Below are 16,556 nucleotides of genomic sequence, written 5' to 3' on the forward strand. Positions count from 1 at the left end.
CCTCACTACCCAGTACATTGCTATTATGATGCCTATTTTACCCTGATGTTCATGTAGATTTAAGTGATTTACCCAAAGCTAGCATCTGAGGAAGGATTTAAACTAGTGTTCCTGACCCCAAGACCACCACTTTCCACTGCACCACCACCTTGCTGATTTTTGTCAGTGACTCAAAGCAGAGAACATGCTCATTAAATTTACAGAAGATAGAAAATTAGAAGGAATATCTAATACATTGGCTAACTCCATCTAGATCCAAAAAAGATCATCACAAGGACAAGGGTCAGATGTTGCTAGGTAAGACTTTAGGTTAAGGTAAGGTAAATAAGGTAAGGTTTTAGCAGACAGTAGGATATACTGAAAGACCTATTGTCCAGAGCTAGGAAAATGACAGCCCAATTGTGACCTGCCCTGGTTAGACTATTTCTAGGGTATTGTATTCATTTCTGGGTACCATTTATTAAGGACTTTGGTAAGCTGGGGTGTTCCTAGAAAGATGCCCAGAATGAAGGATCTTGAGATCATGCCATATGTGGACCATTCTCAAGGAATGGGGGATATTTAGCCTGGAGAAAACATGAGGAATAGGGATCAGGGCATGATAGCCATCCTCAAGTATCTGCAGGGCAATATAACACGAGTTCAAAAAATCAATTGTGCCTGGAAAGGTACGACTTAAACAATAGCTCATATTGGATTTTTCAGTTTTAGTTTTTAGGGTCTTCCAGTTAAGTTTAAAACTACATATGGGAGCCTTAGATTATCTTAATAGGGTATCTATCTAGATATATCTAGTTAATCTAGATATTACCTAGATAATATGTAGAATAAGAGAGCAAATCCTGTTACCACATCTTGGTTAGACTATATATGGAACACTACGTTCAATTCTGGATACCTTATTTTAGGAAACAGGTATATAATTACAACAATGCAAATGCAACTGAATGCTACAAAATTATAAAGATTAAAGTGGCCTCAAAGAGAAATGTGGATATCCTCCCTGCTTCTTTGAAGAGGTGGTATGGAACTATATGTCAGATTTTTTCAATGTTGTTTAGTTTGTTAAATAATTTTTCTTTTATCTTTTTTCTTTGGTATCATAAGGGCTGGCCCTAGAGAGAATAGATCCAGCAGGAAATGTGATGTTAATATATATCAATAAAAACATTTTAAATAAAAGTATTATTTTAGCAGCTAAGGGGAGAATAAAGAGTACACTTAAGGTGAGAAAACCAATGAAGAGGCTACTGCAATAGTCCAAGCAAAAAGGGCTGGTTGTGGCCATGTGAATGGAGAGAAAGGCCCATACCAGAGATATTGGAGATGGTGCTAAAGTTTGGTAGCTAATATCCCCAAGCATTTACCACTATATCACACTATCTCTCGAGGGTGAGATTAGCTCTCACACTTTAACACTGAAGAGTTTGGAATCAGAAAAGAGCTGATTGGTAGAAATTTCTTATGAAAGCCAAATGAGAACAGGCTATCTGTTCTATAAAAAAGGTCCCCCCAAAGACAGTATGATATAATTTAGTGTCGGTACTGATAGAACCAGAAAAAGACCCCAGAATTAAAAGAAGAAGAGATTAAAATCCAGCCATGTAGAATAGGGACTAACATTTCAGGAGTAGAGGGAATGGATTGTGAGGCTGCTGGTTTCTACCTGATCCTGTGTGTCTTTCAGTAAATTTCTCTTTAGCCCAGTAAATCTTGTTTAAGTCACCTATATCACCCAAACTGCAAACTATAAGACCAAGTACTTTCCAACATTTCAAAAACATTTTAATAAGACAAATTAGTCATACAATGACAAAAGTAGACTAAACCTTGCAAAACAGAGATACTGTTTCCAAATGATTATGGATGAAAGTGTACAAATCAATCCTTCCTTAATGGAATGGTCTCCTCTTTAATGCCGTCTTTAGTAACAATGCAAATCTTAAGTGAGTCTCCAGTGTATACATCTCTCTCAGCTGCAGAAATAAAGACATCCTTCACTAGCTGCATGGCCCTTTCCAAGGACAGAGGAACATGCTCCACATTCTGCATATTCTTAAAACCAACCTAATGGGAAAAAAGAAAACAACTAAGTGATTAGTGCATATGTAATATTAGGAGAGGAAAAAAAAGGCTTTTAAGAAATATTTCATGTCTAAGACCCTGATGACTTTTAAAGTCTAATTTCATCACATATGAAGAAAAGTGAATACATCTTAAAATAGATACTTTCAATACCTCCCCCTACTGCCAAAAGAAAGTCGTTTCAAATGTAACCATAGACTGTTTTTCTGGCATTTCCCAAATACCTAGAAGATCTAGTGTGCTAAATAAGTGTTCGCTGAATAGAAAAAATAAATGAAAATGAGCCAATTTCACAAAAAAGCAACAGATTTTGTCTTCTCAATCTTCAAAATGAATGGCGAAAACCATAATACAGTGTGAAATAAAAACAGAAGGAAAGTATCTTACTAGACAGTCATGTAGGTTCATTACCTGATTATCAAGCAGGGGTTGAAGCATAGCACTTGCTGATCCTCCAGCCTTGAAGGAGTCTCTCTGGTAAGATCCTACAGGATCAAAGCTGTACACAGCTCCTTTCCCTTTAAAAAAAAAAATTTCACTAATGCCACAAAACCTTGAAGACAATTTATTCTTAGGCACAAATGAAAATGATCATCTGATCCAAATCCTTGGGATATTTTATTAGTAAAGATTAGTTGTGTTTTGTTTAAACCCTTACCTTCCATCTTAGAATCAATACTATGTATTGGTCCCAAGGCAAAAGAGCAGTAAGGGCTAGATAATGGGGGTTTAGTGACTTATCCAGAGTCACACAGCTAGAAGAGTCTGAGACCAGATTTGAATATTTTTAAATTACTGTTGGAATTATCTAGAACTTTTTACAACAATTCTAGTTATACTCTTTTTCCATCTTCTGAGAAAATTCCAAAGGCTCTTTTTAATGGATGTGTCAACGAGGTAGCCCAGAGTTCCTTGACTTTTTTCCTTCATATAAGCCAATTCCAACTTAGATAATAAGAATACTAGTCCATTCACGTGGATTCCGTGTACTGAATACCAATTTTATTGAGCTCTTTTTTGTGCCACTGATTTAACTCCTATAAACATGAATATAAAACTGCATATAAATCAGAAATTGAAATAAGACTATCTATAAGTTAATAGTTGTAGGAGTTCAACACAAGGTATTTCCCACATTCCAAATGCTGCTGCCTACATAAATTAGAATTTCTCAGACTTTTATTAATTCTTGAAATTGTTTTGGAGAGTGCTACTCTCTATGTTCTTCTCAAATTTAAAAAAAAAAAAAAGCTTAACTTGGTTACCAACCAGAAAGGTTTGAATATTCTTCACTTGGGAAAGACAACACCTAGATCTATTTAACTTCTAATGAGTAATCTAGAGGAAATAAAGCTCAACACATTTATGCCTCAAATGCCAAATTTTTATTCTAATATCTCTATTGCAGATACAACAGCACAACTACTAAGAGTGATTTTAAATATCATTGAGAACAAAGAATTATGTATTACCAAAGAATTATTATAAAGTAATTAAATGGTTTTTATAAATATTTTTGTTACTGTTCCATCATTTCAGTCATGTTAACTTTCGTGATGTCATTTAGGATTTTTTGGGTAAAGATACTGGAGTGGTTTGCCATTTCTTCCTCTAGCTCATTTGACAGATGAGGAAACTAAGGCAAATAAAGTTAAATGACTTGCTCAAGGACACACAGCTAGTGTCAGGCCAGATTTGAAATCAGGAAAATGGGTCTACCTGACTCCAGGTGTGACATTCTATCCACTACAAAACTTAGGTAAATTATGATACAGTAAAATAAGTATCATTCTTAGTGAAGTTTAATTTTTTTTTAGTTTAATTTATTTAATAAGGATTATCTGAAGAATAAATCATTTTATAAATATACCAAAGTATATTCATCTAAACAAGCATTGTTTCCCTTGAATTAGCTGCTTTATTCCCAAAATGCTACTATTATCATTGATTAAAAGGAGAGGAAACAAAGGATAAATCCAGAAATTTATGTCTGACCTAGATCAGACCACCTCAATTTTAGAGGTTATTGGACAGAAACATTCTTTCACCACTTCCTAAGGGTCAAAGAAAGGGAACATTACAGGATATAGTGGAGGGGAAACCAGTCTAACAAAATAAAATTCTCAATATGAAATGGAAAAACTCACCTATAACAAAGGAGAATAGCAGAATGGATTAGAAAAAGAGAATCCAAGAAAATCGGATGCCATTTTTAAGAAACAACTTAAAGCAACTATTCATGGAATGAAGATGAGCTATTCTCTCAGTTAGAATAGAATCTGTTATGTATGCTTCAAGTGAAACCAAAAACCAGAAGTAATAATCTTAATCTCAGGCAAAGCAACAATAAAAACAGTTGTGGTCACTGCTTAAGAAATTTTTTGAAATGCCTCTTTTGGAAATGCCTTCATTCAGAACCTGGAGTTCCTTCTTGAATATGCTCAATTGGTCTTTTTTAAAAAACAAAACTAATTAGACAAAATAAAATACCTAGGAATCTACCTCCCGAGACAAACACAGGAACTATATGAACACAACTACAAAACACTCTCCACACAACTAAAACTAGACTTGAGCAATTGGAAAAACATTAACTGCTCATGGATAGGACGAGCCAATATAATAAAAATGACCATCCTACCCAAACTTATTTATCTATTTAGTGCCATACCCATTGAACTACCAAAATACTTCTTCACTGATTTAGAAAAAACCATAACAAAGTTCATTTGGAAGAACAAAAGATCAAGGATATCCAGGGAAATAATGAAAAAAAACACATATGATGGGGGCCTTGCAGTCCCTGACCTTAAACTATATTACAAAGCAGCAGTCATCAAAACAATTTGGTACTGGCTAAGAAACAGAAAGGAAGATCAGTGGAATAGACTGGGGGAAAGCGACCTCAGCAAGACAGTATACGATAAACCCAAAGATCCCAGCTTTTGGGACAAAAATCCACTATTCGATAAAAACTGCTGGGAAAATTGGAAGTGTGGGAGAGACTAGGAATAGATCAACACCTCACACCCTACACCAAGATAAATTCAAAATGGGTGAGTGACTTAAACATAAAGAAGGAAACCATAAGTAAATTGGGTAAACACAGAATAGTATACATGTCAGACCTTTGGGAGGGGAAAGGCTTTAAAACCAAGCAAGACATAGAAAGAATCACAAAATGCAAAATAAATAATTTTGACTACATCAAACTAAAAGCTTTTGTACAAACAAAACCAATGTAACTAAAATCAGAAGGGAAACAACAAATTGGGGAAAAATCTTCATAGAAACCTCTGACAAAGGTTTAATTACTCATATTTATAAAGAGCTAAATCAATTGTACAAAAAAATCAAGCCATTCTCCAATTGATAAATGGGCAAGGGAAATGGATAGGCAGTTCTCAGATAAAGAAATCAAAACTATTAATAAGCACATGAAGAAGTGTTCTAAATCTCTTATAATCAGAGAGATGCAAATCAAAACAACTCTGAGGTATCACCTCACACCTAGCAGATTGGCTAACATGACAGCAATGGAAAGTAATGAATGCTGGAGGGGATGTGGCAAAGTAGGGACATTAATTCATTGCTGGTGGAGTTGTGAACTGATCCAACCATTCTGGAGGGCAATTTGGAACTATGCCCAAAGGGCGACAAAAGAATATCTACCCTTTGATCCAGCCACAGCACTGCTGGGTCTGTACCCCAAAGAGATAATGGACAAAAAGACTTGTACAAAAATATTCATAGCTGCGCTCTTTGTGGTGGCCAAAAACTGGAAAACGAGGGGATGCCCATCAATTGGGGAATGGCTGAACAAACTGTGGTATATGTTGGTGATGGAATACTATTGTGCTAAAAGGAATAATAAAGTGGAGGAATTCCATGGAGACTGGAACAACCTCCAGGAAGTGATGCAGAGCGAGAGGAGCAGAACCAGGAGAACATTGTACACAGAGACTAACACACTGTGGTATAATCGAATGTAATGGACTTCTCCATTAGTGGCGGTGTAATGTCCCTGAACAATTTGCAGGGATCTAGGAGAAAAAAACACTATTCATAAGCAAAGGATAAACTATGGGAGTGGAAACACCGAGGAAAAGCAACTGCCTGAATACAGCGGTTGAGGGGACATGACAAAGGAGAGACTCTAAATGAACACTCTAATGCAAATATTATCAACATAGCAATGGGTTCAAATCAAGAAAACATGTAATGCCCAGTGGATTTACACGTCGGCTATGGGGGGTGGGGGGGAGGAAAAGAAAATGATCTATGTCTTTAATGAATAATGCTTGGAAATGATCAAATAAAATATAATTTAAAAAAAAAAACCTAAGAAAATTTTTCATATTTTGTAAAATGGCTTTGCTGGAAATTTCAAATACATTAATTCAGCCATTCAAAAATTTACAAGGCACTTTTCTCCCATCATCCCATAAAGTAAGAAATATTATTTTACTCATGAGGAAACCTAAATTCATTAAGTTAAGAGATTTGCTTGAAACCACATACTTAGTAAATACACAGCTAGCCTAATAGCCAAAGGTCTCCCAACTATAGAACTGGACTTTCCAATAACAACTCTTAAAAAATTCCAAAAGTTTTTTGAAATCAATGGTAGTAATACTGGAATGAGTAAAGCATCTCAAGAGGACTATTTGGAAAGAAAACATCCAATGAGATAGAAAAATTCTGAGATACTTATTTTAAATATTTTAATTTCTTTACAGTTTTATATTATACAAAGTAGTTATTTCTATCACTCTAACTACAAAACTCTAGTCATATTATTTAATTTCTCTGAACCTATTTTCCAAGATCTGAGATCAAAATGCTATCTATTTTATTGCATGAAAGGTGATTGACAATAAGTGAAGATACATATTGACAAACTAATGACCTAACAATAATTACTAGAGTCACAACACAATACTCACCTTCTTTTCTCTATTATGCATATGAAAATATGACTTAAAAAATCAAAAGTAAGCATTACTGCTACTCTATTTTTTTAAAACACTCACCTATCTTAGAATTAATACTAAGTATCAATTCTGAGGCAGAAGACCAAGGTAGGCCCGTGTTGGAAAACCTATAGCACACATGCCAGAGTGGGCTGTTCCCTTCCTCCTCTCCATGCAGACCTGAGGTCATTTCTCACATAACCCAACCCTCTGCCCAACAGCCAAATGGTAGCACTTCCTCCCTCCCCCATCTAAGGTAAGGCAGGGGGTATGAGGGTTGCAGTTTGGGCACTTGGTCTCTAAAATGTTTGCCATCACTGGGCTACGCGATGGGAGTTAAGTGATTTACCCAGAGTCACAAAGCTAGGAAAAGGATATGTGGCCAGATCTGAACCCAGGACCTCCCACTTCTAGGTCTGACTCTCAATCCACTAAGCCACCTAGCTGCTTAGCATTCAATTTTAGTAACATAGGGCTTAAGAAATGAGAAACACTACTCATGCTCCCTTTTCCTCTAGAAAAAAATTCTAACCTTCTTCATCAAGTCCACCAATGATGTTATAAACATAGTAAGGAAAGAAGCGTCTTGAATAGAGGATTGTAGACAACATTGCTGCAATTGCTCCTGTGGTCATGGCCTTATTATTAGAATGCTTATACATCTGCAATTATTTAAGAAAACAGAAATAATCATTAGTATACAGTATAATCAGTGATAGAAACATACAAGACAATTTTACCACTGTTAAATAAAACAACATAATCATGAGAATTATAATATGCTATAATTTAAGGCTTACCCAAATTCCTTTATAAAGACATTTGTAAAAGGCTGAATTTCTAGTATCTTACAGTAAAACAATACAACTTAGCATGCCTATGTTTCTAAGGCAGTACTGAGACCACAAAGTTCTACTTTGGCACATGAGGATATAAATAAGACCACATGGGGGCAGCATTGGATGACCTAAACCAGTGAGGGTGAACCTTTTAGACACTGCATTCCATCCCCCCTCCAACTCCCCACCTTTCCACAGGCAGGGGAGGGAGTAAGTGCTTCCTCTGGGCTGCTGGGCAGAGGGGTAGGAAAACAGGGTGTAGAGGAGGAAGGGAGCAACTCCAATAGGCAACAGCTTACGTGCCCAGAGAGAGGTCTCCATGTACCATCTTTAAGCATGTAGGCCATAGGTTCACCATCACTGATGTAAAATGTAACAAATCTAGGTTCATTATACTTTGCATACATAGCCATCTCTAGTCAGAGTTTTTTTACATCCATCAACCATTTAGAAGAACAAGGAAAATGAGAGTTCACAAGGCATTCCTTTATTCGGGATGAATCTAGAACAGTTGATAGTAACAGACTTGGCATTTAAGCTGTTCCCTTGGAAAGCAAAACCATATACAGTACAGTCAATATACCGATTGCCAGTTCTGGTTTTGTAACATCTAAGGGTTGCTATTTATTATCTGAGCAAAAGGAACAGAACCAGGACATTGTACACAGAGACAGATACACTGTGGCACAATTGAATGTAATGGACTTCTCTATTAGCAGCAATGCAATGACACAAGACAATTGCAAGGGACTTATAGAAAGAACGCTATCCACATCCAAAGAAAGAACTATTTATTATCTGAAGGGGAATCAAAATATTCCAAAACTGATTTTAGTTCAGCTTAACCCATTTTTCTTTTTTACCCTTACCTTCTGTCTTAGAATCAATACTGTGTTTTGGTTCCAAGGCAGAAGAGTGATAAGGGCTAGGCAATGGGGGTTAAGTGACTTGCCCAGGGTCACACAGCTAGAAAGTGTCTGAGGCCAGATTTGAACCTAAGACTCCCATCTCTAGGTCTGGCTCTCAATCCACTGAGCTACCCAGCTGCCTCCAGCTTAACCTATTTTTAAAATATGGCTAATAGCAATTTTGTAAGAGACATGTGAAATGATGCAAATGCAGCTAGGTGTCTTAGTGGATAGAAAACCAGGTCTGGAAGCAGGAGGTCCTGGGTTCAGATATGGTCTCAGACATTTCCTAGATGTGTGACCCTGGGCAAGTCACTTAACCCCACATAGTAGTAATTCTAAAGATGGAAGGTAAGGGTTTAACAAATAATAATAATAGTATCATGTTTACAAAAAATTTGGGAACACTACATGTGCCGTGTACACATATTAATAAAAATCCTTTTTTAAGACATTCATTTTGAAATAGTCTTTTCACAGCTTTTCATTTCAAAAACACATCTTATAATTTATAGAACTAGTAAGTACTATCACAACAATGGAGGACAGATTTCTGGCAAGCATCGTTGTAATAGTACTTACTAGCTCTATAAATTACAAGCATTACAAAAGGGCAATAAATGCACCAAAAGTGAGCAAAAAAAACAACAAAGTGGGAATAGGAAACAATGCATAAAAAATTCTCTCCCCCAATATACACACAAAAAGATTTGGTTTCAGTGGATAAAAATGAATAAATACAATGGAGAAGAAAAATAATTCAAAAACTCCAGTTAGGAGGAAAATTCTGCACCAATTACTATAAAAATGAATAAAATTAGCATGTTCAAGAGTTTTACTATGTGCAAAGCACTGTAAGCTATAAGACACACTCCCCTAAAATGATCATGAAACAAGAGCAAAAATTCCCACGATGTTTCAGAAGAACAGTAAAAAAAATTTTTGAAAAAAGGAAATTAAAATTAGCAAATATTTTTTTAAATATAAAGGAAAAAAGTATTTTAAAAACTTAAAACTACAGAGGATCACTTAAAACATTAATTTCTGAAAAAGGAATGGAAGATCTGGACTTCAAAATGCAAAGATGGAAAAAAAAATTACTAATAGCTTTGCCCTTATAATAGATAGCAAATTTTAAATGTTATAAAACACACAAAGCAAAAGGTAGCTATCTTCAAATATTTCAAAGCACTTATATTAAATGAGTAAGTATTGCCTAGTTTAGCAGAGCCACCCAACTGCCCCCAAGTAAAACAAACTGAAAGCTTCAAATAATAATAAATTAACAGTAGCTTTTAAAAAATTAGGCTAGATTTGTAGCATCTTAAAAAATTATTACCAGAAGCAGAGACTATGTATCTATATGTTACTTTAAGTAGCCAAAGGATAGTATTTTAATATTGTTTGGACTATGTTGTATTACAAGGTAAAATGCAAAATTTATTATACAATTTGTATAACAAATGCCAAAGAGCTACATATCAAATTCTTTTCTTCAGGTCGAATTTTGTTGCCCTAAACATTCCTTTAAATAAGACTAACAGACCAGCAATCCAGAGTAGAAAATAATTCTGGGTAACAATGGCCAGAATCAGGTCTGAGCAAAACTACCATGTAAAATAAATTTTACCTCTTTTCTTCCTTCTCACAATGCCAAAACCCTAAAAACCACTATCATTCTTGCTGTCTTCTATCTAATTCTTATTAATATACTAAATATCTTTGTTAAGGTGTGACCAACCCTCTTTCAGAGTGGTTCCTGGTCTATACCACTCCAAAACCTCAAGACTTGGGGCAAGCACTCTTCTCTAAGGTACCTAACTAAGCTCCTCTAATTCCAGCTACCTCACACTACAACAGATTTTCTCAAAGAAGGAGGACTATTTTCTGGAGAAATTACCAATTTCTCCCTCATAAAAACAAAATAATCAATAATAACTAAAATATTATATTTTATAAAGTTTTATTAATAACTAAAACAAAAGAACTGCCTAACTTCAGCCTGGTCACAGGTCCAAAAGAGAGTGGGAAGAGCATACATCCACCTAAATACCAATAACATAATCGATGCAAGAGAGATTATAGGGAATTTTGGGAAATACTAAGGACTTCTGAGGAATAAAGTCAAAGGTTCAAAATCTCCATTTATATACTACCATGCCCTGTGTACTCTCTTATATTGTGTACTCCATATATTTCTTAATGATTACTGACTTTTCTTATTTGCTAATAGTATTTCTTGTAACATTTGCTCTGAAGCACAAATAGGATTGCTTTAGTAACACTGTAAAGAACACATTTACAATGGGAGAAGTGAGGTCTCTATAGTTTCACTTGATCTAACGTCATTCAAGTTCTTCAAAGACTAATAGTCTGTCATGCTGTCAGGCTAACAGGGCCTGATAAATTATTGAATCAGTGAGACAATATGAAGGACTTCTACCTTTAATCTTGCTTCAATAATTTTAGTAAGTGTAAGGCAGTCTCCATGAAAACCACTGCATCCAATGACTGTTTTGTCTGTTCTGTAAAATACAAATTCAAAAATAATATTATTTGCACTGCAGGGAGAGAGGCGGTAGAAGGGAGAGGAGAAAGGAGGAAGAGGGGGTGAAGGGAAGATGGGAATGAGGGAGAAAAGGATTCAGAAAAGGAAGGGAAGATATGAAAAGCAAGAAGGGAGAGGTAGCCTGCAGAGAAATATGCTTTTTAAAATATAAATATCTCTAGGAAGATAAAGGATCTCACTCACATCTTATTAACATGTTAATCAGATTACTTTATTCAAATCTGAATATGAATAAATAAAAGATATGATATAATTAAATATGAATTAGGGGAAGAAAGAGGAGAGTGCCCACTGGGAATTTTTATAAGAGTTGGTATTTCAGCTGATCTTTGAAGGGAGCGATGAATTTCAAAAAGCAAAGCTAAAAAAGCAGGAACATTGTAGGCATAGTTAAATGCCTATACAAAGTATAGGACATTATTAAATGTAGAGAATATTAAGTAGGCCAAAAACTAAGTGGACCAAATCACAGAACATCTGAAGGACATAATGTATAATTATCCTACAATGAGAAGTAAAAACTAAACTGTAAAGGTCTTTAAATGGCAAACAAAAGAGTTTGTAAGCTATCCTAAAGGTAATGGGAAGCTAATAGATAGGAATAATGTTGCTGTCAGAACTGTGCCTCTTAAGATCTGACAGCTGAAGAAGTAATGGGAGCCTTTCTCTAATTCCAGGTAGAAGGTAATTTTAGAATGGGAAGTGCTTTAAGGAGAAGCATAGGTCAGAGAAGAAAGCCAAATTGAGGTCTTAAGTCAACATCAGGAAATTAGATGACTTGAGAATTGGAAAAGGTCACCAAGAGGTAACAAAGATGTACAAAAAGGGCTAAGTTTTAAAAGCTTCTATCCTTAGCTTAGGAACCTAAACATCATTTAAAACATTACTTTCTATGGAAAAATAAGTTGTACCTACCTTATAGTTAGATTTCTGGGAGGAAAATACAATATAAACTTAAATCTCTATATAAATGTGAGTAATTATTATTTATAAACTCTTTAAAATATTTTTGGAACACATAATCTGGAAACTGCCTCCATACTGCATATCATTAGTTTATCCTGATGAAGACATAATGTATTTCCTCAGAAAATTACTTACAGTTTGTAACATTTGGGACTATCCCGAGTATGAATTGAAAAACCTTCACTTAGTCGGGTGTCAGAGGCAACAATGGAAAAATCTTCTCCAGCAATTGCCAAAACAGTTCTAGGAAAAAAGAGAGAGAAGATAAATCAATTGAGTTTCTTCAAGGTTCTGTCCTTTAGCTACCTCTCTCCCTATCTTATCTCCCCTACATGGCTTCAATTATTAGCTCCATTTAGATGATTCCTAAAACTGTACTTGGGATTTCTCTGAGTCTCAAGCCCAAACTACCACTATTTACCAAACTCCTATACATAGACACCCTGATGGAATCTCAAGCTCAGGGTAAAAAAAAAAACTTACTGTAGACTTTGGATATGCATAAATCTGCCTCTCCTCCAAATTGCCCAATTTCTCAGTCTAACCCAAGGCTCAAAATCTTGGAGCCATCTTTATCTGTACCCTCTCCCTTAATATTGTAGATGAGTTAGGAGAGCACTGCAATTGTCCAGTTGAAAGGGCCTATACTAAGAGTGGTCAAAGGAATAGAAAGGAAATGGGAAAACAAGAGATAAAAAGGAATACCCAAGGGAAAAAAAGAAAAAAGATTCCATCAGTGACTCTAGGTTGAGGAAGAGTGATGAGTGTATTTGGGAAATAGTAAGGGAAGAGTTTTGATGTTTAGGATGTTGAGTTTCAAATGCTAAGGTGATACCAAGACATTCAAGTGATACCCAATAACGAGTGGGAAATATAAAGGATATGTTTGAAATAAAAGTCAGGACTAATAATGTGGATTTAAAATTAAAATGTAATGGTAAAAGATAGACTGTATTAAGGTAATAAATGAAGCAATGAGGTGAGTTTTAAGAGGAAGAAAATAAAGCAGGATGGATGGGAAATGAGCTGAGGGTTTGTGAGATAAGAGGAAAATTCACAATGAATAATTTAGATTAGCAAGAAAGATTTGTTTGAAAGTGTATGCAGACTTATACAGTCAAAAAGGAAAGTAATCACTAGACCTAATACTTTGTCAACTGTAGATTAAAAACTGGTCAAGGGGCAGCATAGGTTGGATAAGAGAGCCAAGCCTGGAGTTGGGAGGACCTGGGTTCAAATCTGTTTTCAGACACTTCCTAGCTGTTTGACCCTATACAAGTCACTTAATCCCATTTGCCTACCCTTTGTCTTTCTGTCTTAGAATTGATACTAAAAAGCAGGAAACAGTTTTCTTTAAAAAAAACTGGTCAGGTTCCCAGATTCTTTTATACAACTGCCAATAAAAGCAAAGGTAATATCTGAGAAGACACACACATGAAATACTTGGAAAACCCTAGTAAAATATATCCCTAGAAATGAAATTATCTTTGGTGGCACTGGAAAGGGCAAACTTAATAGCCTATGTCTATTGTTTTATCTATAAGTCACTTTATGTATAGAAGAAGTCTACAATATTTAAGCAGATTTCAACTGAAAAACCTTGTGATCACGAGCAAGTCACCAACACTCTATTAACTTCAGTTTTCTGCATCTGTAAAATGAGGGAGTTAAAAGTAGATGGCATCTAATATTCTTTCTAACACTACATCTATGATCCTATGACCTTTTATTTCTCATTTCAAATGTACATTTGTACATTTGAAGGTACAAGGGAGACAAACTGACCTCTGATATAATAAAGTCTACTTAGGAAGTTTGGGTATTGGGTTCCAATGTATCTGGTTGCTACCAAAAAAAAACAAAAAACAAATGTAGTTATTGAAAGGTAAGAAAATAAATATCTACAAGGGAAAATTTTACAGCAGTTTCAAAATTACGACCTAGTTACATTTTTTTCTAACTGAAAAAATATTTATGTGATGGGGCACAAAATGAAAAAATGTAGACATAAAAACTCATTGGGGCAAAAACCCATTTGACTTATGTTTTATATCAGCTGTACAAAATCTAAACAGAATATCAGACTTATCCTAACAATAGTTCTATATTTGAAGGGAAGAACATTCTTTCCTATTTGGACTCCCCTTCTACTGTGGTACTTAAACCTCTGCTCAGTTCCAACCTCTGTAACATGGGAAAAAAGGATACTCAAAACATATCACTGGATTGTTGTGATTAAGACTGTCAAAGTTATGTTAACCACATAAATGTAATTCATAAATATATGTGTGTAGCATGTATCACCTTACCAGACCTTGAGGCTTCTCAACTATATTTAAGGATAATATAATTGGGAGGGAGGGGGGGAAGTGAGTGTATTGTTGATTTTATTAGTTGAGGAAATTCCCAGATGAAGAAATTCCCTCTATCAATGAAACCTATGATCTTAAGAGTTACCTAAAAGGGGATAGAGAGCCAACCTAAAGTTCAAAGGTGACCTCAGATACTTTCTAACTCTGTGATCCTGGGCAAGTCATTTAACCCCCAATGTCTATCCCTTACTGCCTATTCTGTCTTGGAACCAACGCACCGTATTAAATCTAAGATGGAAGGTAAGGGTTAAAAAAAAAAAAAGATGGCCTAGAGTACAGGGACGCTAAGTGACTTGCAGTTATAACACAGTTATATGTCAGAAGATCTTTCTGACTTGAAGGCTGGCTCTCTGCTACAGACTGCCTCTCATCTGAAGTGATGTGTAAATCTAGTGTAATATGTAATACAATTATTAACCAGTGCTTTTCATTTCTAAAATTCTATAATTCTTCCAATTCTTTTAAAAGACCGTCACCAACCTCGCAATACATTCTGAGCATTACTAATAGCAAATAGTAATTAATGTTATTAAAATAGCACACGATGGATTTTTAAGAACGCGTTAACCAATAAAGTCAAATTGACCAATCATAGCTATTTTTGAAGAGAATCCAAGATTGTATGCATCCGCGGGGTGGAAACTCCCACCAGTGCACAATTACAGGAATGTCAAAACTTGAACCTAGGTCTTCCCGATTCCCGAGCAGGGAATACAACTATACACCGTACCACACTTTGTCATAAGCTACGGAAAAGTACATCTGGAAGCTTCTTTGAAAAAAGCGGGGGCAGAAGGCAAAGCTCGGCATGACCTTCTGCACACAGAGGGAGCAGAAGGCATCCAAGAGACTCGACCGCCACTGAGGGAAATTTCAGACTGGCCTGAATTCCCCGGGGGAGTGGAGCCGGAGGCAGGAGCCTCGGAATCCAGGATTCGGGCCCAGGAGCGAAGGGAAAGTGGAAGTGATGCCCAACCCGCCCGGCCTCCCCAGCAGAATGCGGCGGCTGCGGGCCCCGCGAGCCCTTACCCTCCGTTGAAGGCGTAGGGCGAGAAGCGGCGCTGCACAGGGCCTGCGCTGCTATGAGGCTCCAGCTCCCGCTCCATCCCAGGGCCTGGGTACGTGGCGGCGAAGGGGAAAGCGGACAACATCGCGGTAGTGAGAACGGTTCCAGCGGCTGCTGTCTCACGACGAGATGGCCGCTCCGCCGGAAATTTAATCACTTCCGGCTCCTTCTCCGGCCACCCCCACCCCACCCCACCCCACCCCACCAAGCTCCCGGCAGAGCCGCGCTATCTGCGCTACTCTCTATCGTCCGCCCATAGGTCACGGCGCCCCCTGTCGTTCGGAGCCATTATGGGGCTGAGGAGATGGGGCGTAGTCACTCCAGGGGGAGGAGGGGTTAGAGGAGAAGGTGGAGCAAGGCTCTTCTCCCCCGCCCTCCCCAACCTGGGGAGACTGCCTGCTGCTATTGTCTTGTGCTCAAAAAAAAAAAAAAGTGGTCCCAAGACGTTTGGGGTTTTCTGTTTTGTGAAGCTTATTTGAGAATCTTTGATTGAAAGGCACGTAAGTGACTCAGTGAATTGAGAGCCAGTCCTAGAGATGGGAGGTCCTAGGTTCAAATGTGGCCTCAGACACTTCCTAGCTGTGTGACCCTGGGCAAGTCACTTAAACCCCATTGCCTAGCCCTTACCACTCTTCTGCCTTTGGACCAATGATCCTAAGAAAGAAGGTGTTAAAAAAAAAACCAAGCAAACAAAAAAGAGGATCATTGTTTAAGGACCTACTAAAATTATAAGACCTGACCTTGGAGATGGGGAGGCCAGAGTTCAAGTTCCACCTCT

At 36.7% G+C, this 16,556-nt stretch overlaps 1 protein-coding gene across 1 annotated transcript; it reads right to left on the bottom strand.

Annotated features, from left to right (window-relative positions):
• Nucleotides 1–1,763: 1,763 nt before the first annotated feature.
• On the bottom strand, nt 1,764–16,095 carry PSMB1 (proteasome 20S subunit beta 1). The gene is made up of 6 exons (XM_001381621.4): nt 15,742–16,095; nt 12,476–12,583; nt 11,249–11,330; nt 7,591–7,720; nt 2,497–2,603; nt 1,764–2,067 (listed from the first exon to the last, which is right to left on the bottom strand). The coding sequence occupies exons 1-6, from the start codon at nt 15,861–15,863 to the stop codon at nt 1,882–1,884; spliced, it is 735 nt and encodes a 244-aa protein (XP_001381658.1). The 5' UTR covers nt 15,864–16,095; the 3' UTR covers nt 1,764–1,881.
• Between the last annotated feature and the right edge of the window lie 461 nt (nt 16,096–16,556).

The sequence above is a fragment of the Monodelphis domestica genome, chromosome 2 (genome assembly GCF_027887165.1).
Source record: "Monodelphis domestica isolate mMonDom1 chromosome 2, mMonDom1.pri, whole genome shotgun sequence".
Taxonomy (NCBI): domain Eukaryota; kingdom Metazoa; phylum Chordata; class Mammalia; order Didelphimorphia; family Didelphidae; genus Monodelphis; species Monodelphis domestica.